At 44.4% G+C, this 22,257-nt stretch overlaps 1 protein-coding gene across 1 annotated transcript; it reads right to left on the bottom strand.

The window, feature by feature from the left end:
- Positions 1-6,033: 6,033 nt before the first annotated feature.
- Positions 6,034-13,905, bottom strand: ZNF436 (zinc finger protein 436). The gene is given in 6 exon segments (XM_033115346.1): positions 6,034-8,854; positions 8,856-9,082; positions 9,085-9,834; positions 12,102-12,228; positions 13,023-13,114; positions 13,773-13,905. Coding segments are annotated over 5 exon segments (1,410 nt in total). The 5' UTR covers positions 13,056-13,114; positions 13,773-13,905; the 3' UTR covers positions 6,034-8,581.
- Positions 13,906-22,257: the final 8,352 nt, after the last annotated feature.

Raw genomic sequence — 22,257 nt, forward strand, 5'->3', positions numbered from 1 at the left:
CAAATACAGGTCTGTGTGACTCCAAACCTGATTCATCAAGCTACTTTTCGATTCAAGTCTCAGCATTGTCAGATTCTTCACTTGTAGTGGTGCATATTTTTACCAGTCAAAAATCATAGTCAATCTGATGAATAAATTGGAGAATACTACTTAGGGTCCAAAGCAAACTATGATATAAGATAATGAGAACATTTCCTCATGTGGTTTGCAAATTGGCTTCTCAATTCAATCTGAATTCGTTCTAAGAAGCAACAGTATCTAAGAACAAAAATTGTGGCCTCACAAGATCTCAGCACTGGGGATCAACAGTCCTTTGGATAGATTTGATAGAAAAGAAAATGTCTTGTAAATATTTACCTATAATGACTTCATAGTCTCTTTATGCTATACAGCCAGAAGAGATGAGTCAAAACCAATAACATCAAACCTCCCTGTTTTTAAGCCTTTATATTTTCAAACCTAATATTGGTCGTCTCTGATTTTGAAATTCTTTTTGTCCTTAATTTTTTTTCATGAGTTCTCTGTTGTCCTTGGGTTCTGTTAAGGGAATATGGAAAAAGTGAAAAAAGAAAGATAGCACAGTGAGCTCTCCTTTCCACCTTCCCACTCCCCTAGTCTGACTCAAGAAAGCGAGAGTCAACTTTCAAGTCCAATTAGGATTGTTAAATCCAATTTAAGAGTGCTGAACACTTGGTCTCATGGAAGAATTTAACACAACATTCTTCCCTTGGCAACAGCGGGTTCCCTGGCAACTCACCACTAGGACCGTGGTGCATCTACCCACTAACACTGAATTCTGCAGCCATTTAAAGAGATGGGAATGAGCCGCAACAAAAATCCCCAAACATCAAATTCTGGGATACTACAGAACATAACATTTGGTCCATTGAGTTCTAGTTGCTTTAAGGCTTCCCTTTAAGCAGGCAGAAGAGCTATATGTGGCAAATCATTTATGGAAGTGTTACTGTAAGCTTTTAATCAAAATCCAGTAGAACCCTAAGGTAACTATTATTACCCATATTCAAATATACAAGTTAAATATACTGTTCCACAAATAAGGTTCAGCAAGGATTGTGAGTCCTGTTCCTTCAGTACGTTTGTTTTTAAAATTCAATAAAACAATAAGGATTGTTTATAAATAGACTATGTGTATATAACTAAATTCTCATTATCCTTGTTAAAATATCCATTAGAAGGGGGCAAGTGCTCTCTAATTATAGTTAATAACAATAATGTAATACCTCATACTTACATAGTTTTTCTATTTGCAGAGTTTCAAATGCAGCATCTCACTAGACATTTTTGCTATGTTTGGACATCTTGAAATGTGCCACGTCCTTGACACTGTGAATCTCCTCTCCTGATTCTTCTCTGGTTTCTATAATACTTCCTTTTAGGTCCTCTCCTCTGCCCATCGTTACCTGTTGGTGGTCCCAGAATTCCATCCTTGACACAGTGCTCTCACTCTACCAGGACCACCCACTCACTTGCATGGTTTGCTATTCCCATTTATTTGCAGCCCCACTTTTTGGTCCTGAGCTCCGCACTTGTATTTCCGACTGCCTGCTGGATATATGAATATATGCTTGGATGTAATGGATTCTTCAAACTCAGCAACTATTCTATAAAGTTGGTTTTTATTTCCCACCATTTGCCCTCTTCTGTACTGAGCTCCATCCATACCGATCGCCTGGTGGTTGTTCCTCCAGTATGCCACCCACTGCCTCAGCACCCTTACTTTTGCTTTTCAGTAAATTAAGTACTTAGAACACTTCCCCCCACATATCCTGATGACTTTGAGACCTCCACTCTAATGTCACCTCTTCAGAGAGGTTTTCCTTGACCACTCTCTCTAAAAAAGCAGCCCCCGTTCATTCCCCTTCCCTTATTCTATTTTCCTTTTCTTCCTTCCTTCCTTCCTTCCTTCCTTCCTTCCTTCCTTCCTTCCTTCCTTCCTTTTTTCCTTCCTTCCTTCCTTCCTTCTTCTTTTTAAAGATTTTATTGTGGAAGGGAAGGGAAACAGTGTGTATTTCCAGGACTTTATTGGGGAACAGTGGGTTTCTCCAGGACCCATCAGCTCCAAGTCGTTATCCTTCAATCTAGTTGTGGAGGACGCAGCTCAGCTCCAGGTCCAGCTGCCATTTTCAATCTAGTTGCGGGGGGCGCAGCCCACCACCCCATGCGGGAGTTGAACTGGCAACTCTGTTGCTCAGAGCTCGCGCTCTAACCAACTGAGCCATTCGGTCTCTGTCTATTTTTCTTCATTGCACTTGTTATCACCTGACATTATAATGTGTCTTTGTTTATTGTCCATCTTCCCACCAGAATATAAGTTCAACAGAGTAGAGCCTTTATGTCATTCAGTCTTATACTTGTGTTGAGCACATAAGCTGCTGCTCAGCAACATTTTGTTAAATGAACAAATGAACTTTTTTTATACCCAACCCCGGACTCCTCTTCTTTGTGAGTTCTGGTTCCATTCATAGCGTACTCATCCATCCAACAAATCACTCACCTCAGAGATCTGGATTACATAGGTTCTGACTCCTTATCATAAATCACTCATGGAAATGTTTGATAATATACATGGAACCAGGACTGGAGCAAGAAAAGGAGACCTGCCCCCTTTTCCTATTTTGGCTGTCTCATTCCAGAAGGGCCCTCCCATCCACATGTGTGGCTACCCAACCTTCACGTCCAAGCTCTGTCCATCCTCCCAAAGCTGAGACCTAGGGGTACACACAGGCGGTGTGGTTTTCTCTCAAGAGAACAAACCTGGAGAAGAGGCTTGTAAGTAAGCTGTTTGGACAAAGAATTCCAAGGTCCTGGATACTGGGAGTTTGTGACCTAGAAGGGGAGGAGGAGGTGTGAGCTTTGGATGGGCAGAGCCCCTTGGCCCCATGGGAAAAAAGTGCAACTTGAGGAGGGCCAGATCAGAGCCTCAAAGGGTTAGGGTTCAGGGAGGCAGCCCCATTACTCTGATCTAATGGTAGTACTACCTAGGCAAAAACCCAAACACCAATAGAGTGGATGTAACTAAACAGGAGTGAAGTTCAGAAAGCACGCTTCTTGCCTGCCTTGCCTAAAAATCAAAGATTTAAGTTTTATGACTCAAGAGCTATCAATGTAGAGATTTAGAAAAGGAAATCTTGGGTAAAAATCCTATCAGAAAACTAGCCTTCATCAACATTTAAGAATTGGGTTCCTTGAAAGACACTATTAAGAGGATGAAAAGATAAGCCAAAGACTGGGGGAAATATTTGCAAATCATAAATCTGCTAAAGGGCTTATATCCAAAATATATAAAGGACTTCCAAAACACAATCAAAACAAGGGATCAAAAAACTTTCATTAGATTCTCAAAGGAATCTCATCCTCTCCAAAATGTTAACAACCATTGGTTTGTGCTTGGCTTGGAGGATTCAGAGATTGACCAGATGCCAGACCTAGAGCAGGGAGCTTAAAATCCTGCCTAAGCTCCTTGTACTGAAAAGCCTGCCTTGCAACACATCTCCAAAGTTACACAGCAAGAAACCCTCCAAAGATGACAATGACTCATCGAGTACAGGACCCCTCAAGGGCAGGTGTCTTTATCCCAGCTAAACCTTTGAGGGGTCGTGTCTTAGATGGGTCAATATTGCATCTGGGAACCTTCTTCCTCTTGCATAAGGCCGCACCAGATACCTAGTGACAGAATTTCTACAGTTCTTATATGAGTAGCCAATATGGTGACAAGTCAGAAATGAAGTCACCTGCTGAAGGGAATGAAGTTTATTCTCCTCTCATTGATTCAAGATATATTTGTTGCCTTCCTACTCTAGGTCAAACATGTGCTAGGGGTTGAAGCTACAATGTTTAGCTAGACACAGTGACTTTTTCAAGGATGTCAAAGTCTAATGGAGATGAAAAAGTAAACAGGCAATTACAAAACAGGAATAAATGCTTTGATTGGGATATACCTAGGGAACACTAAAAGGGAATACCTTATCCAGTCTGGTGGGATCGGGAAAGGTTACCTACAAGGTAGGCACGAGGCTTGAAGGATGCAGAAGAGTTGGCCAGAAGAGTAGAAAGAGATGCAGCTTGGAGTGTGTTGCAAGTGCAGAGAAGAGCAGCAGAGGAGAGCAGGAGAGGCCAGATCACGGATGGCCTCCTCATAAATCACACTGAACGAGTTTTGTTGTGTGCTGCTGGTGACAGCAAGCATGAGGTTTTATACAGAAGAGTGGCAAGAAGGGATTTGCCCTTCAGAAATATCAGTCTAGCTGCAGCAACTGAAGGGGGTTGAAAATAGAAGAGATTCATTAGGTCATTTCTACAAGGAAGATGTGGCCTGGTAATGGTCGGAACAATTGCAGCTAATATTTTGAGCCCCATTACCTCATTTAATCTTTGCAACTCTGTAAAGTGATGGGAAATCCAAGGAACAGAAATGGCTAAGTAATTTGCCCAAGGTCACGTGGTAAGTGGTGGCAGTAGAGCAAGGTAGGTGCACTTGAGAAATATTTAGGAGGTGGTATGGTCATGTCTGGATGACTAATTATTCAACTAATATTCATTATTGATTTTGGGAGGAAGGCTAAAGGAGCAGGAATTGTCAAGTATGATATGCAAGTTTCTAGCATGGATAACAAAACAATGACTGAGGAAATACAGGGAAGCAGGTGGGGGTGTGGGGCGGGCAGTGGAAGAAAGTTATAAATTCAATTTGGGGTGTGATTTTAAGGTGCCTGGGTAATTTCCAAGTGGAGATGTCTACAAGGCAGCTAGCTGCAGGGGCTCAAAAGTGCGACTTTGGTGTTATCAGCCTCAATCTCCCCCAAAGGTAAAAACAAAACGCCTTTGGAGAAGCTGAAAACCATCTAAATTTTGAACATGAAGCATTTAGGAAAACAGGTCATACAATGGGGTTAACTACTAGACAATCTTAGGTCATGATAGGGTCATTTTCTTCTATTAATTTTACTCCTCAATTGCTTTTCACTAATGGACTTTTATCTTGACGTCTCCTACAAAGAAGTAGGCCCAAATTGGCTACTCTGCTGCACGGGATAGGTATCTATGCTTCAGGGTCCATTTCTCCCAGGGTATAGGAACTCCTTTTTGAGTAACACTAACTTTTGAAACACTAAGAAACCATTTAACAAAAGATCATTTCGGTGCACTCAGTAGGGTCTTCATGTCCTGGAAGCAGAGCTCTAACCACCCGCTAGCCTCCGCTAGAGAACAGCTCACACAGAAGAAAATCTTCATTATAATGGTGAAATATTCACACTCTTAGAGGGGAGGATCCAGGTGAATTTCTCCACGTGGACTGGCATTTCTCCTTCAATTCTCATTCCCAGAAATAAAAAAGGCTGAACGGGTAGAATGAAGAAATAATTAAAAAAAAATGTTTTGATAAAATTTCTTTTCCAAGTCTGGACTATAGAGTTAATTCAAGTGTTTTTTCCTTCCATATTTGTATTTTTGCCCAATTTAAAGCACTTCCGTTCCCTACTTCTGCCTAGCCTGACTCTCCATTTAAAAAAAGTTTTCGTAAGAGAAAATTACTTGTAAGTAATCTGAAAATTGTGGCCACACCCTGGTAATACACAATCATTGCCTCAGGCAGACTGTGCAACTATACATGAACAGAGAACCGTTGACTGTTTCTAAGAGGTATCTCTGTTCTGGAATCCCAAAACTGGTTCCGTAGAAATTGTTTTAGTATTTTTAATAGATACCCAAAAATATCTCCCTAAAGCAACCAGTCCTCCTTTCATTTTTTCCTTTTGGATGTTGGTTTTGGTTTTTTTTCCCCTTCCCCAAAGCTAATGAGTCACTCGTACCAAATGTTTCCAGGTTGCTTTGCCACCGGCCTAATCTTCAAAGAAAATTGTCTAGGTTTTTGCATCTTCCCAAAATATAGCAATATCCAGAGGGCTCCCCAATGTGTGAAGACAACGTACTCTCAAATTTCCACAAGAACATCTGTACAAATGCATGAATGTAAAGACAACTGTACCCAATTTTAATGAATCTGATGAAAAACCATTTTGTGAACTGGTGCTGGATTACTAAAATAATTCTCAGTTTTTTGATTTTAAAAATTATACTTTTAATTATAGAATATTGTTAGAATAATACAGATGTAGATAGACACTAGGATAACTGTGATCAATACCATAAGGAAAACTGCTCTACATACTTACTTATTCATTCACTCTCCACAATCATAGAAAACAGGCACAAAGTGTTCAGGGTATGTGCAGAAGCAGCCAGAGTCTTGGGAGCAGAAGGCATGCAAAAAGCATTAGCAAAGGGAGTCCAATGCATAACTTCTAGGCAAAGTTCAACATAGCAAATGGGCTGCAACTGGCAGAAACAGACGAGACAGAGCTGGTCTGGCCCTTGCCCTTTTAACTTCCCAGCTGGAGTGCACATATGCAGAGATGGCTGGGGCACTCACAAGCCAAAGCAGCACCAGGAACAGGTTGGAGTGGGGCAGGCGAGTAGGGAAGGAAAAGGGGGTGAAATACAGTTAGGTCATGGAGATTCTGTCTTCTATGGCCACTCCAAAGCTGATGCCCGTAGTGGCTCACAGAAACAAAAGGAGAACTTTGATATTTATTAAAACCAACAGCAACACTGATACGGGAAAAGACATATTTGAGTTTAGTCATCAAAAATGTGTAAGTCATTCAACAATTAAATATGAATACCCACAGCCTGCTAGATTTCGTATAAACAAAAAAACATGCTCCCTGCCCAAGTTCATACTTAAATAGGAGTGCAACAGAAAGAAGGCTCCTTGGTGGAGTCGTTTTTCATTTTGTTACTTTCGAGGTTCTGTTATTTGCAAGGGATGCAGTCCCACACAGTTGTGGATCAAAACTCACTACAGTACACTACTCAAGAGAAGACCACTGGCTCTTTTTATACCAAGTCCCAAGAGCTATGGCAAAAGTATTTTCAAATGTTACAACACTCACAATAAAGCACAGTAGAAATAACTTGGGGCACGCTCAAAACAACGAAAAAAGTGTTCCTTACTTCAGTCCCATTTCCTGGGCATCAATTCCCTCCCACTCCCACTCCCACTCCCACCCCCAAATGCTTAAATAAGCACAACATTTGGGATATTTCTAGTTCCTATTCAGGCTGAGATAAAGAGAACCGACACTACTGGGCTTACACTGGGTCAACTCTTATTTTAACCACTCATATCTGTAGGCTGAGAGGATGAAAATACATTCCTAGCTAAGTTTATTAATTCCTTGTGATCAGCCCAAAGAGAAGTTATTCAGTCTGAGAATAGGACAATCCACCTATTTGTCCAGTCATTACCTCCCACAATTGACTGATACATATAAACAAATGCTTAGTCCTGTCCAAAGACAGATTTTACAGAAGAGTGCACACTAGAGCACTAGTGTTTCAATTTTTTCATAAAGAATGAAAAGGACATTCCTCATACTAGAGTATGTCTGTAGTTCTTTCATACGATCAACATCACCCAAGAACATGCTAATTCTGTGTGAATTCAGTTTCTGCTATTGGAAAAACCATAGGAATACATTTTACTGTACATACACATGCCCTTATGCAAGCTAAGAGAAACAATGGGATGCGGCCCTTATCAAATCCTAGAGTTAGCAGTATAGGGAGAATTGATCTTAAAGGGTAAAGGAGAAAGAATACAGAAATGACCTGTGAATGAACACAAAATGACCTGTGTTCCTTGGGAAGGCACTCTGTGCTTCCTTCCCTGAAGTCATCAATTCTACTTGCTCCTTACACTTCACATCACTTATGGTCCTACCCAACGTTCCCTAAAGTGATTCTCCAAACAAAATTGATAAATTCTGATTAATGGCAATAACAACAGTGGGCATCACTTGCTGAAGTCACTACCACTGATTAAGTCCTTGGTCCCCAAACCTGTGTTTCATTTTTCCTTTCAATCTGTATCTTCAGTTAGCTTTCAGAAAGATGCAAGCTTTAAAAAAGTTAATTAGAAACAATGAGGAGAAAAATTATGATCACTGCCTTCATGTGCAGAATCTCAGGAAGTCAGAAGATAACAAATGCATGAGCAACTCAAGGAAAAAGCCCTCTGAAGGGGAAGGTGTGCGTGCCCAACTACTATGGTGAGTGATTAAGTGTGGAAATTCAGGTAAAGTCTCTGGTTGTCTTTTTCCAAAGCAGTTGTGACCACCCTATTACAGTCCAACATTTCCCCTAGTAGTTTTTGGGCCAAAGATAGAAGAAATAACTTTTAAAGATTTACTCCATTTCCAGGCCTGAGCATTTACCAGCATTTATCCCCTAGTCTCCAGATTTCCAGTTACTTTTGGGGCTGATTTTGATGAAGTAACTCATTCATATGGAGAGAATAAAAATCACTATTTTGGGAAGGGGATAACATTCCCAAAGCTGTGGGTCAGAATTTCAAATGGCTTGTCTTTGATGTTTTTAAACTGTGGCCCACAAGGAAATTTGGTACTGTATCAGAAGCTCAGTCTTAAGAGAGCTAGTTCTTTGATATCAAACAAATTGTACCTTCAAATGAACCGTTTCTCAGTCATAATTACAGGATTTAGTCAGTATGAACTCTCTTATGTTTAATAAGAGCTGAGCTACGGCTGAAACTCTTCTCGCATTCAGTACATTCATAAGGCTTCTCTCCCGTATGAACTCTTTGATGTGTGATGAGGTTGGAGCTCTGGGTGAAACCTTTTCCACACTGCACACACTCATAAGGCTTCTCTCCTGTGTGGGTTCTCTGGTGTTTAATTAGATCTGACCTTTCACCGAAGCTGCGCCAACATTCATTGCACTCGTAGGGCTTCTCTCCAGTGTGAATCTTCTGGGTGTGTGATGAGATGAGAGCTCCTGCTGAAGCTTTTCCCACAAGCGTTACATTCGTATGGCTTTTCCCCAGTGTGGGTTCTCTGGTGTTGAACTAAGTGTGAGATGCGGCTGAAATTCTCCCCACATTCATTACAGTGGTACGGCTTTTCTCCCGTGTGGGCTCTCCGATGGCGCACAAGGTCGGAGTTCTGACTGAAATTCTTCCCACACTCATCACACTTGTAGGCCTCTCTCCCGTGTGGACTCTATAGTGTTTGATGAGATCAGATCTCTCACTGAAGCCTCGCCCGCATTCATTACACTCGTAAGGCTTCTCGCCTGTGTGGGTCCTCTGGTGCTGAGCTAGGTGAGAGCTCCGGCTGAAGCTTTTCCCACACTCCTCACACTCATAGGGTTTCTCCCCACTGTGGGTCCTTTGGTGCTGGATTAGGTGAGAGAGGCGGCAGAAACTTTTCCCACACTCATTACATTTGTGGGGCTTTTCTCCAGTGTGGATTGTCTGATGCTGGATGAGGTGAGAGCTTCTTCCAAAACTTTTCCCACACTCATTACAGTCATAGGGCCTCTCCCCAGTGTGTGTTCTTTGATGCTGAATAAGATGTGAGCTCCGACTGAAGCCCTTTCCACATTCATAACACTTATAGGGTCTGTCTCCAGTGTGGGTTTTCTGATGTCGATTAAGGTCTGAGATCTGACTGAAGGCCTTTCCACAGTGGGAACATATATGATATCGGATGCCTGCGTGAACTTCTTTGTGGACAAGCAGATCCGTGACTTGTTGGAGAGGATAGCTTACCCACTCGTCTGCTGTTAAATCTCCCCACTGTCTTTCTGACCTATCCCTGCTTTCAAAGGCCTCTTCACTTTCATGATTTTCCTCAGTATTCCCATCAGGTCTTTCAGATGCAGTTCCAAATTCTACATCTTCACTAATCTCTTGCTTTGGATTCACCTCATTCTCACTCCTGATCTCAAAATCTGCAATAAAGAGTAAAGAATAATAATAATAGTAGTAAACGCACAAAAAATTATCTATTGTGTGCAGGCACTGTTCTAAGTTCTTTACATAAATTACCTCAACTGAGAGTCAAGCATTATGATGATTTCCACTTTATGAATAAGAAATCCAAGACAGAGAAAAGTGACTTGCAAAAGGTGATAATGGTAGTAAATGGTGGAGCCAGGATTCAAATTCTACCTGAGATCAGAGGTCTACCTGATCTATGTATCAATACAGTTAATGGTTCTTTATGAAAATTAAATACACACACACAACACACACACACACACACACACATTCCAGGTGTTTCAAAAGAAGAAAACCAGAAAACACAAAATATAAGAGACTCTAAATTAGAACCTCTAATAGCCAAGAGCCTAGAAATTTTCTGAGTGAATGCATGTGTGTATATGTGTTTGTTCTTAACTGGTCAAGCCTTATCGTTACCATTATATAATATTTACTTACTCAGAACCTACTAGGACAGCATGGAGAAAAATAACTTTTTATCTATTTAAATCAAGTCTTAGTTCACAGGACAAGTGACTGCCAAACGCTACTTGCTACTTTCCAGTAGCCTTTTAATGAAAATAGGGGTGGGAAGGTTGGAGAAGGCAAAAAAGATGCTCAGCTCAGAACATTTTTAGCATTGACTAAGCACAGTCTTCAAATGAAAATACACAGAGGATATTTCAAATGAAAATATACCACAAAAATGTATACACATTTTAAGAGAGGAATAAACTATTAAAATTGTAATACTCAACATATACCAATGACAAAAGATGAATACAAGTTACATTTGACTTCTGCAATTACAAGAGATGCTCAAAGTGGTTACCATCAGCGTCCAGACACTTCTGATTATGGCAAACTACTGCTTGAGCAACGTTGACCAAAGTGTCCACTTGTATACATTTTTTTGGTACCCTCAGTATATACAACCACTGTGTACAAGAAACTTCCTACCAGACACCACATTTTATAAGTTGTGTTTCTTAGTACATTCTTCAGAAAGAGGTTACTAGGTATGCTGGGAGAAAAGGGTCCATAGATAAATTAGTTTGATAAATCATGCATATAACATCATCATCTTAGAAATTCCTAACACCTGATAACACGTTAAAGGTTCTAAAGAGTCTTGAGATAAAGAATACTTGTAAACATTATTTAATACACTTCCAAACTTATTTTGGCAAACAACTTTTGTTTCTTTCTTTTTTTGGTGCTTCCATGCTTCCATCTTTCTAACAAGTGCTCCTTGGACTGAACCATAGACATGTAAATTCACATTTCTCTAAGATTCTCATTTCTTCTTTTCATTGGATTGAGTGGAAACTTTGGGTTACAGACTGCAGATGGCTGGATAGAAAACTGCATTTCTAGTTGCTTTTCTAAAGGAAGGATCCAAGCAGTTTGGGACATCAGAGAGAGCTGAAGTTAAAAGAAAACCCCACATAGTTGTCTTTTGTTCTGAAAAATTATAGGAATACAGATTTCAAAAAAAAGGATTAGTTTTAATGAGTGACAGATGACCTAGTAAACTACACATGTTGCTAACTGCTGTCAAACTCAACAGGAGACAAAATGAGTCCAAAGACTGTTCAGCTCAAGAATATACTGTTCATTGTGGTTACACTCAGACCTAAGAGAAAAAAACAGGTTTGCAGACCATCAAAAAATTAGTTTCCCTCACTAATAGAATTTATGATCTCATTTAGTTCAGGATTCTCTCGGAACGATATTGACACACTTGAAATCTATGATCAACTCTGAAACATCTCTAGACAAGTATCTATTCCAGATAAATAAAGGACCGGAGGCAAAGCTAGGGATCTGAAGCCAAAACAAACACAGAAAGGTGGCTTCTGTCTTCCCATGAACCTGGGTCAGAACCCCCTCATTTTTCTAGTAAAGCACCGTTTATGGGGCATTTATATCCTGGCAAGCACCATTATGTCAGACCTGTTTGGTCAGTGATCTGTACAAACAGGCTAGAGAATGGCAAATGACTCAGGGCACAAGAAATCTGAATGCTTCTAAAATGTGCAGAAAACATTCTTTCTTTTTAGACAATATTACCTTGATGTTTCCACACTCAAAGACATGTCTGAGGACTCAACTCAAGCCAACATCCAATTAAGTGCTTTAAAAATCAAACAACTGGGTTGTGTTGAAAGAGCTAAGCCATTTTTGACACAGTCTCAAAACGTGGGATGAAGAAAGGTAGAGACTCCTTACTTACCTAATGAGACAACATTTCCATAATTCTCCTGCATAACATCCCTGTAAAGGTCCCTTTGTGTAGGGTCCAGAGGTCTCCATTCCTCCCGCGTGAGATACATGGCCATATCTTCAAATGTCACAGGTGCCTGAAATCACACAATGTTCCTCATGACTGGTATCTGAGGTCAGTACCAGTTTTTCTTCTTGAAATTAGACATGGCTAGAATTGTTGAGGAGGCAAAAGGTATAAGTCTGACCCGTACAGTCCAAAGAAGAAAATAAGCTAAAAGAGATGTGGTCAAGAAGGGAGCAATTTATGAGCTGATTATTCTGGTCCTATGGCCAGATATCCCTGTCCCACTCCAGAACCTTATCCTCTACCTGTCCTTTTCGCAGAGCACATCTAGCACCTCCATCGTTCCATACCTTACTCACAATGTTCCTCTTTTCCTGGAATATCTTTCTCAGACTAGAGAAATCCTACTATTCTTTAAAGCCTTGTTCCAGTACCAACTATTCTTCAGTGCCCCATCCCTCTGCTCTGCTCCATTCCTGCCTTGGATCCCTCAGATAGATTCATCACTCCCATTTCTTGGTTCCCACATCAGAGTACTTTGTTCCTAAGGCAAATACAGCTCTTATCACGTTGTATCACGGTTAAATGGATGCGTTTGTCTCCCTACAGATGTGAGCAGGCAGGCGGGGAGGCCTCGTTTCATCCATCTTTTGTCTCCCCGGTATTTAAAAGCATACAGCAGGTGTTCAATAAATGCTTGTTTGTGGCTAAACTGGCCTGGTACTACTAGGTCCCTGGAGGCAGAATACCGAACCAGCTAATTACTAATCCAGGGAATTTCCCACAGGGATTTGCAGAGCAAGAAGAAACGCCGGGCGAGATGGGTAAGCACAGGCAGGGTCCGCGAAGCCACCCCCGGCTTACCTGGGACCCAGCCATGAGCAGGGTGGCTGCCATCTCCGGCTCAAGGAATCGCCTCCAGGAGAGAGAGCAGGAAAAGCAGCTAGCACACAGCGCTAAAGGAGGCGAAAAGCAGGGCGTGAGGCACAGAAAACAGGCCCTGCCCACTCCCCAGGGCTGGAGTTCTGGCCGCCAGGCTGGTGGGAAGGGCCCTGGACCTGGGCAGGGTCACTCTCCTCCCTGACCCTCGAGCGCGACCTGCCCTCTGTTTCTCCGCCACTAAGGGGTAGAGGCAATGCCGGAATTTATTAAGACAGCTCCCTGGCTCGGTCCCACCAGGGCTGGGGGGGTCAAGCCTCTGCGGTCTCCGGGAGGGGGCTCTCAGCCCAACCCACAGAACGCCTCTGCTCTTCCATCTCGAGGCTGGGCCCTTTCGGCAGCTGCCTCAGCCAATCACCGGACGAAGCTCGCAAAAACGCTCTGCCAATTAAAAGCCAAACACTAGGCCCACCTCTTGTAGCATGTCTGGGCACCTCTATCACGCCTGCGCCGGCCCCTGTGGCCTGCCGGGAGTTGGAGTTCCATTCCGGCGTACAAAGGCCAGTCAGGGCCAAAAACCAAAGAAGGAAAAGAACAAAAGGGTGAAGAAAAGAAGTGCGTCCTCCTAGCTAGGGTGGAGTATTTTCCGCTTTCTTCTATTGGAGACCACAGCCCGATTAAGCCAGGGAGGTAGCCCTGCTTCTCACGTCCCTGGAAGCTTATCTTGAGTCGGACCTTAATTGGGACGTTGGCCCTAATTTAGGCGCTGGCCTGTGTTGGGTCCCGCCGGGATTCTCTCTCTTTTGACAGCCCGGGCCTCAGAGCAAAGCGGCAGCCGCCCACTCCCCAGGGTAGACTCCGCGGCCGCGCTGGAACTTGAGCTCCGCCCACGCACTACGTCTCCCAGCAGCACCTGCGGCATTCCCACCCTGCTACACAGACTACAACTCCCAAAAGCCCCCGCGCCACCGACGGGCTTGCGAGTACGCTCAGCTGCTGGGCCCCGCGGCGTGCTTGCTCTATTAGCTAGCTATTAACCCTATAGGGACGTCGGACCCTGTCCCTCTAGAGAAGGCGCCCCTTGAGGGGCGGGCTGAGTTGCGCCTAGCAGACAGAAAGCGAAAATCCTGAGAAAGAGTGGGGGAACCGAGCGCAAAAGGAGGAGAGAGTCAGGCCCCAACGCTGGAAAGGGCCACCCTTGTCATGCCCAAGGCTTGTCTGATAAGTGGGTTCCTGGCGGCCTCCGGCTCCAATGGAATCGTAAGCCTCTGAGGGCCTGAGCCGGGTGGGCCCTCGGTATGTTAACAGTCCCTGACTGGCTAAAGATAGGAAGCCGAAAACTCGAGCTGAGAACGAACAGACTTACCTCCTGGCCCGCAAAAGATCCACTAGATCGCCGGCTCCAAGATCGCCAGATTCTAAATCCGCAGGCAGAGTTCTCTGAGTCTTAAGCGTTCGGAAAGATTCTAGAGATCACTGGCAGATTCCGGATATCTCAGAGCCGCAGGTAGTTCTCGAATCCTTGCAGGCAAAGCACAGAGATCGTAGGCGGATCCCAAAGACTCCGATTCCCGAGACCTCAAACTCTCAGGCAGCTCAGAAACCACAGGCTCGTAGGCAGATCCCTCAGAGACCACAGCAGCTAGCCAAGAAGCACCACTGGCAGCTAAGCTGCATTCAGCTGGAGTTCTTCCGAACGGAAGGACTTGCAGCCTTCCCTTTCCCCAGCCAGGACGAGAAAATTAGACAATGGAAGCCGAGCTCTAGGGAAAGCAGGCATTCTGCGTGGAGAAGAGCACTGAGCTCGCTGTAGCCTTGGAGAGGGAAGTGATGGAAAAAGAATATAGCAGCTTATTAGGGACTCCCACCCTCTTCAAGTTATAAATATCCCCAGAACCTTGGCTACGTGCCCAGAAGCCTGTTGTCTCTAACTGTACAGGAGGCTTCTCTGCCTGGGCTGGGAAAGGGGCTTTTCTTTTGTTTTGCAGATATATCCACCCACTGAGTGACTTCAATTTTTTTTTCTGGACATAACTCCAGGCAGTGCTTTTATTAGTGAGTGTCCTGTTCCCAGTCAGTGCCCAGTTATTTATGGTTAAATTACTCAAGTACCTAAAAAGGACTAGGACCCTACCAAGCCATGAGGCAGACTCACTCTCACTCCTGCTCCTCAGCCCACACTGTGAGGCCAGGAATTCTTTTAAGTTCCACAGAATTGTACCATCTTAGCCCATCTAAAATTGGTATGGGTACCAAAACACACACAAAATGGAATCACAGAGGGTCCCCAAGAGGCAGTGTCCCTTGTAGGAAGCATGTGAGTATCAAGGTCAGACAGACCTGGGTTGGAATCCAGGCTGTGTATCCTTTGGAAAGTCATTTAATCTCTGCAGGCCCATTTCCCCACACCTAAGGCAGTGGTGAGCAATAAACGAGATGACTTAAAGCCCTCCACACAGTGAGCACTCGGATGATATCTGTTATTAATCAGGCCTTGGGTGAGAGGGGAGATTTTCAGAAAGGTATGTGGATATTTTCACTGCCTCAGAAAAATCTGGGAAGTCAGAGGATCTGCTGGCAACATTATCCTCACATAATATTTTCTGCTGGAAATCCCGAGGGGACTGAAGTTTGACCAATTTGATGGGTTCAAGCGAATTGGTGCATTGAGCCCAGTAGAACAGAAGCATTTGGAGCTGTCAGGAACCCAGCAAGATAAGGCCTCACCCTCAGGGAAACCTCTGGGACAGGAGGTAGGGGATCCATTCATGCTTCGATTTGGCTGAGTAATTGCAGGTTTCTAACTGGGCCTAAGGTGAGGTGAGCTGAGTGCCTAAGCCTCTCAGCCCAGCAGGGCTCCCTTTTCATGCCTCCTCTGACAGATTGCTTTGTAAACTTTCTTAGGCCTTTTCTCCCCATTGCTCCAGTGCTTTAAATCCTTCTTTGTCCTCTGCTGTTTCTTTTATTCCTCAGGCCTGCCTGGGGGCAGGGCGACTCTCTAAGCCCAGCTTGGCTGCTTGCCTCCTTCTGTGAGTAAGTGCTTTTCTCTTTCTTCACCTGGGACCCTCCAGAGGGTGGAGAAGAGAGGCTGACAGCAATGGAAGCTTGACTCCATTTGGTGCCCCTGGGGAGATAAGGGTAGGGAGTGGATGAGGGGGAGGAAAGAAAGTGGGTGAGGGGCTTCCTGTTGCAGCCTCCAGCTGGACTGAGGATTGGGGTCACTGGAGGAGGAGGTGGCTTCCTGCCCCATTGTTCAGGATTTCATTGTTTCTCAGGAATACTTATTGTATGTGGGTTTTCAATAACCAACGTGGAAAACTGTATTTGTCCCATATTCAGCAAACAGTGAACACCTACTATGTGCAGAGGCAGTAACACAGCCTATCAGTAGGAAAAGAGGCCAGGAGAACCATTTGGCCAGGGTCTCCAATTTAGATTTTTGACATTATCTCCAAATAGAGTTCCACTGACCAATTTGATCAAAGACCCTCCTTGTATATCCTTAAGCTTGTTTATTATCAGCAGATCACTGTGCCTCTGGAGCACTATAAATTATATTTTAATACATTTTATAATTATCTTGTGAGCCTCACAATCATGTTGTAATTTTTTGTCTTAGAAGCATTAATTTGTTAATCATTACAAAACATGCCTCAATATCTGTGACCTTATTTAGTCATCTCTTCATTTTCAAATATACCAGTAATATCAAAAAGTCAAAGAGACCTGGGCTTCTCTTGACCCCTCCCTGCAGGAGCAGAGATGGAGCCTCAACCCAGCACAAGGAGCTGGGTCCATGGGGGACATTGACTTGCCAACAGTCCCTGCAGTCCCACTACTACAGTATATGGGTGAGCCAGCTAGGCTGCACCAAGAAGGGGGGCCGGGCTGGTGGCTGGGGGTAAGGGAGGAAGCGTCACCGAGGAGGCGACATCTGAGCTGGCTTGCAAAGGCCGGAGGAGTCTTGGAGGTGGAGAACAAGAGGAGGGATAGCATTCCAGTCTTTGAGAACAGCATGTGCGAAGTCATAGAGGCATGAGAGTACAGAGCGTGTTCCAGAAGGGTTAGGACTGGGTATGGCTAGGGGGCAGAGTGTGGGAGTGGAGCAGGGGAGGAAGCAGACAGGGATAGTCTCTTACGTCCCCTTGCTTGCCTGCTTGTTTGTCTCTGCCTTTGACTGTGAATCAGCAAAGCTGGGGATGAGGCGAGGTGCAGATGGGGAGCAACCTGGGGGCTGGCCCGGGGGTGAGAAGAGCAGATGGACTCTGCAGGAGGGGGAGTGGAGAGGATTGGGAAGCTCTTTTTGACCTCATGCATTTCAGCTGGTTTTCTCCTGAGAGAATCAACATTTTTTAAAAAATGTAAACAATTGCATTAAAAATGTACAACAAACTTGTTTGTGTACCTTTGTTAAAGGCATCAAATAGGCCCATATCCACCGAACGTCTTTATCGTGTCTCTCAGACACTATGCTGGGAGATAGGACACCACCCATCACAAATGACGAGGGATGCTGTGAAGACTAAATGTGAGAATGGCTGCGAAATGCATGGGCACAGAGGAGGGCCCTGGTACCCGAGGGCCCTGGTACCCAGTGGCCATCACCATTATGCGGGAAGTAAAACGCATCATGCTCTGTGAGGCGAAGCCATATTTCAAAGTGGCTCAGAGCATGAATAGGAGCCTGGGTTCGAGTCCAGATTCTATCCCCTAGAAGCAAATCACTCTCTGAACCTTGGTTTTCTCAGTCTGTAAAAAGAGTGTAATAATACAATTCGTAGAGATAGAAAGTAAAATAGTGCTTGCCAGCGGCTGGGGGAGGGGGAAATGGGGACTTGTATAGTTATAGAGGTTCAGTTTTGCAAGATAAAAAGAGTTCTGGAGATTGGCTGGCAACAGTGTGAATGTACTTAACACAACTGAACTGTATGTATCCTTAAAACGGTTAAGATGGTAAATTTTATGTACATTTTACCCCCGTTTTTTTAAAAATAGCGTAATAATAATAACAACCTACTTCATGGGATCTGAGGGTTGGTGGAGCAATACAAAGCACTCCACTCTACTCACAGTAATCTATGTTACTGTGCTAACATTTACTAGCTAACATTTACTGATCAGGTACTTTGTGTCAGGCATAGTTCTCGTGAATCCTCACACCAACCCTTTGAGCTAGGTGCCATTACGGGCATTTTACAGATGAAAGATGCAGGCATGGAGAGGTTACATAAGGTGTCCGAAATACCCAGCTAGCAAATGCTTAGTAACTAATAGATAGTATTGACACCATCATACAAAGGTATCATCATAATTATCATGGTAGAATGTAGTATAATTATTAGTTTCACAGCACTGTGTGTTCTGAGGAACCATGTCTTATGGCCAGGGAATTAGAGAAGGCTTCATAGAAGACATACCGTACATCTGAGATGAGCCTTGAAGAACGGGTAAGATTTGAATGGGGTGGGGGCGGGGGGGTCAGAACAGGCGGCACCGTTGGGAAGGTCCAGCAGGTTTTCAAGAACAGGGCACTACTTCCCTTAGGCTGGAGCAAAGGGGCAGCAAAGGTGGAAAATAGGCCACCAAACACAGGCAGAAGGCAGATAGATGGAGGGGAGCTTTGAATTCTATTTGATAGCTGGTGGAAATCCACTGACGGTGACTGGGGAAGTGAAGCTCAGAGCCATGCAGGACAGAAGCAGGTAAGGTAGGGAGTGCTTTGACTTGAGAGACCAGTAGACGGTCTTTGCATGAGTCCAAGAGGAAAGGAAAATCCGGAAGACAATGGTGATGGTGATGGTGATGGAGAGAAGGGTGGACAAGGGAGAGACTATAGAATCGGTAACTGATGCAGTGAAAGGGAAAAGGGAAGGGTCAGAGATGGCTGAAGTGATGGACTAGTAACTGACAAATAAAAAAAGACAGCAGAGGGGATTGAAGAAAGAGAAGATGTGAGTTCAGTTTAAAATTAATTGTATTGAGAGGGCCAGTAGGGTACTTGGGGGAGATATCCAGATAGGCACTTGGTGACTAAAGTCAGGGCCAAAATTAGAGATTGGGTAGTCTGGAGGAGACTACTAAGAAGGCCTTCTCATTCCATATAGTATTTCAAGTTCCTGTAACCTTTAGAAACATCTTCTAAATTGGTCATGGGATCTTGAATGTACTTTTGTTTTCAAGGTCTTTGGCCGTAACATTCCTCGTGAGACCTTCTCTCCTCCCTCCCAAGCACGTCGCCTCTGTTTCACCTCACCTGACCTTGTCTTTTTCCACCTACAAAGCAGCAATCTCTCCTCCCCTAGGAAGCCTTCCCGGGTGGCAGAAGTTCATGCTAACTCCCTCGCAGCTCACATCCTCTTCATCTTTGATATGAAAGTGGCGATGGGGTTAAATCATCTGTTCCGGCCACTGTGGCTGGAGCGTAAAGTGTGGGGGCGAATCAGAGGCCAGTCCTGCAGGGCCTTGTAGACCCTGCCAAGAGCAGTGGGGGAAAACAAATGAAAGGTTTTAAATGGGGGGGGGGTGATAGCGTGGGGGCTGTAACATGACCAGATTTGCAATTTCTAACCACCTACTCTGGTCCATGCAGTGGAGAGCTCGAATTGGAGTGGGTCCCCAGTGGACACAGGAAGACCCGTTGGGAGGCTATTGATTTCTGCTGATGAGCACAGCCTGAGGCCTATTCAGGCTTTTCTGTGTCCTTTTGTGAATGTGGATGGGTACTGTATAGATGTGTGCACTGGAGCTGACTTGTCCTTTCGCTGTTTAATCTGACTCATCTCTTTTGTAAACAGTAAGGTTATTGAGGGTAGAGATTTAGTTCTGTAGTTTTTCCTTGGCTGTAAATCCCTATGGCACTGGGAGCACCGTGGATCTTTAGACTGTGACTATGGAAAATTGCCCCAGGCTGCCACCTCTCAAAAGCCTCAAAATAACATTTATTGACATTGTTCAATTGATAGTGGGTGCTATTTTGTTCCGTGTTTGCTTTCTAGACACTTGGACAGAGGACTAGATAATGCAGAGAAAAAACTGGATCACTAAACCCTTACTCCTCAGTGTGGTTGGGGGCCGGTGACAGGGGCATCACCTGGGAGCTTCTATGAAAAATATCAGGCCCCACTCGAGACCCACTGAGTCAGAATGTGCATTTTAAGACCCGCCCCCACCCCCAGGATTCCCACCCATATTCAAGTTTAAGAAGCTCCTGGGTATCTAAGCAACATCCGGGCACACTTCTGTGGGCAATATTCATACCTCAGGCATGTATCACATCTTGTCTGCTGTGGAAGTGTGTGCCTGTGGTTTCTTTCCCTGCGGGCTGAGGATTCTGGGAAGGTAGGGGCCGAGCACCGTGTATGGCCCTGGATCTCTCATTCCACCAAGCACAATGACAGGAAGCAGAAGACCTGGGTTTCAGTCTTGGTTCTGCCATTTATGGGCTATATGTGTTGTATCGTCTGTGAGAGGATTTTCAATCCTTCCAAAAGACCCACCCCAAATCTGACTGTTGAAAAGCTGAAGATGGTGGCAGATTTCTGTACACAGTTTATTCATTGGCTTCATCTACAGGAGGAGGCACTTGGCGGGTGGAAGCGGGAAAGCAATATCCAATTCAGAGTGGATGATGTCCAGGGCATATAAGGAACTTGGGCTAAAGTTACCCCGAACAGCTGCTCTAAGCGTGAACCAAGGCAGACGGAGACCCAGTGGCCTCTGCACAGTCACCCTATGAGGTAGGCACTAGTACCACTCCCATTTTTACAGGAAATGGCTCAGAGAGGTTAAGTGATTTGTGTAGGCTCCCAGGAGCTCACAGGCTCCTGTACGAGGTCTGACAGTTAAGTTCGCGAACTCATCCTAGAGGAAGTGCTACATACCTCATTGCTGAATATCACTATGGTCACCTTCGAAGTACTCCCCTTGGGAAGCTATGCACCGACGCCAGCACCTAGTCCACGCTTCAAAGCTATTTTGGAACTCTTTTTCTGGAATGGCCATCAGAGCTGTCGTCGTATTACCCTTGATGTCCTGAATGTCATCAAAATGTCTTCCTTTCAATATTTCCTTTATCTTCAGGTAAAGAAAGAAGTCACTGGGGGCCAGGTCAGGTGAGCAGGGAGGGTGTTCCAATACAGTTATTTGTTTACTGGCTAAAAACTCCCTCACAGACAGTGTCGTGTGAGCTGGTGCATTTTTGTGATGCAAGAGCCATGAATTGTTGGTGAAAAGTTCAGGTCGTCTAACATTTTCATGCAGCCTTTTCAGCACTTCCAAATAGTAAACTTGGTTAACCGTTTGTCCAGTTGGTACAAATTCATAACGAATAATCCCTCTGATATCAAAAAAGGTTAGCAACATCAGTGCAACAAGTTCACGAACTTAATTGTCAGTCCTCGTATGTCAGTCATTTTAGGAAACAGAGTCCAGGAGCTCAGTCTGGAGCCGCCAGAAGGTCAGGAGCAGTCAGAGACTGAGATCAGGGTGGGCCCACCAGGACTGCTCCCGAGGCTTTTCCAAACGGTTCCAGCTTGGTCTAAAGTTCCTATCAGCTTAAAAAGCAAACCGATACAGTCATGGGAGAAGCACGAGAAGGCCCCTTGCCCTGCAGACTTCCTCAGAAGCTCAGGCCACAGATGGAGCTGTGAAGAACACATTGCCAGTGCCTGGGCAGGATCTGAGGCTCAGCACCTCCCAGGGTCCACAGAACTGAGTGGCACCACTGTACCCTTCACCCAGAAAGCCTCGGCTTAAGACAGTCTGTTCTCTGCCAGAGGGACCAGGTCTGGAGACTCCCAAAGCCAGCTATGAACAGGGAATAGCAGAGAGTTTGGAAGGAGATGAGGAATAGGGAAGAAGTCTTTCCACCCGGCATGGAAGTCATATCTGCGTAAGCCAAACCGTGTGCCAACTTCTGCACATGTGACTCTGGGGTGGGGTGGGGTACGAGTTGCGTGAGTCTGTTATTTTTCAATTCAGAAAAGGCTGAGAGGTTCGGATGTGAGGGAAGGGACTCAAAGCAAAGGTCTGTCACTGTCAAAGATATGACACCTCAGCTATGAGGCTCTGAAGTCTCTGAGTTTCTACAAGAGGTTTGTCAACACGGACTCTTAGCATCGTATCCCAATTAGGCTTCCCCCATTAGCCAATCATTATTAACAACTGATAATTAATTTGCAAAAGAATTCTCCCCTCTGCTCCCTAATACCCCATTCAGAGC

The sequence above is a fragment of the Rhinolophus ferrumequinum genome, chromosome 9 (assembly GCF_004115265.2).
Source record: "Rhinolophus ferrumequinum isolate MPI-CBG mRhiFer1 chromosome 9, mRhiFer1_v1.p, whole genome shotgun sequence".
In the NCBI taxonomy this organism is placed as follows: Eukaryota; Metazoa; Chordata; class Mammalia; order Chiroptera; family Rhinolophidae; genus Rhinolophus; species Rhinolophus ferrumequinum.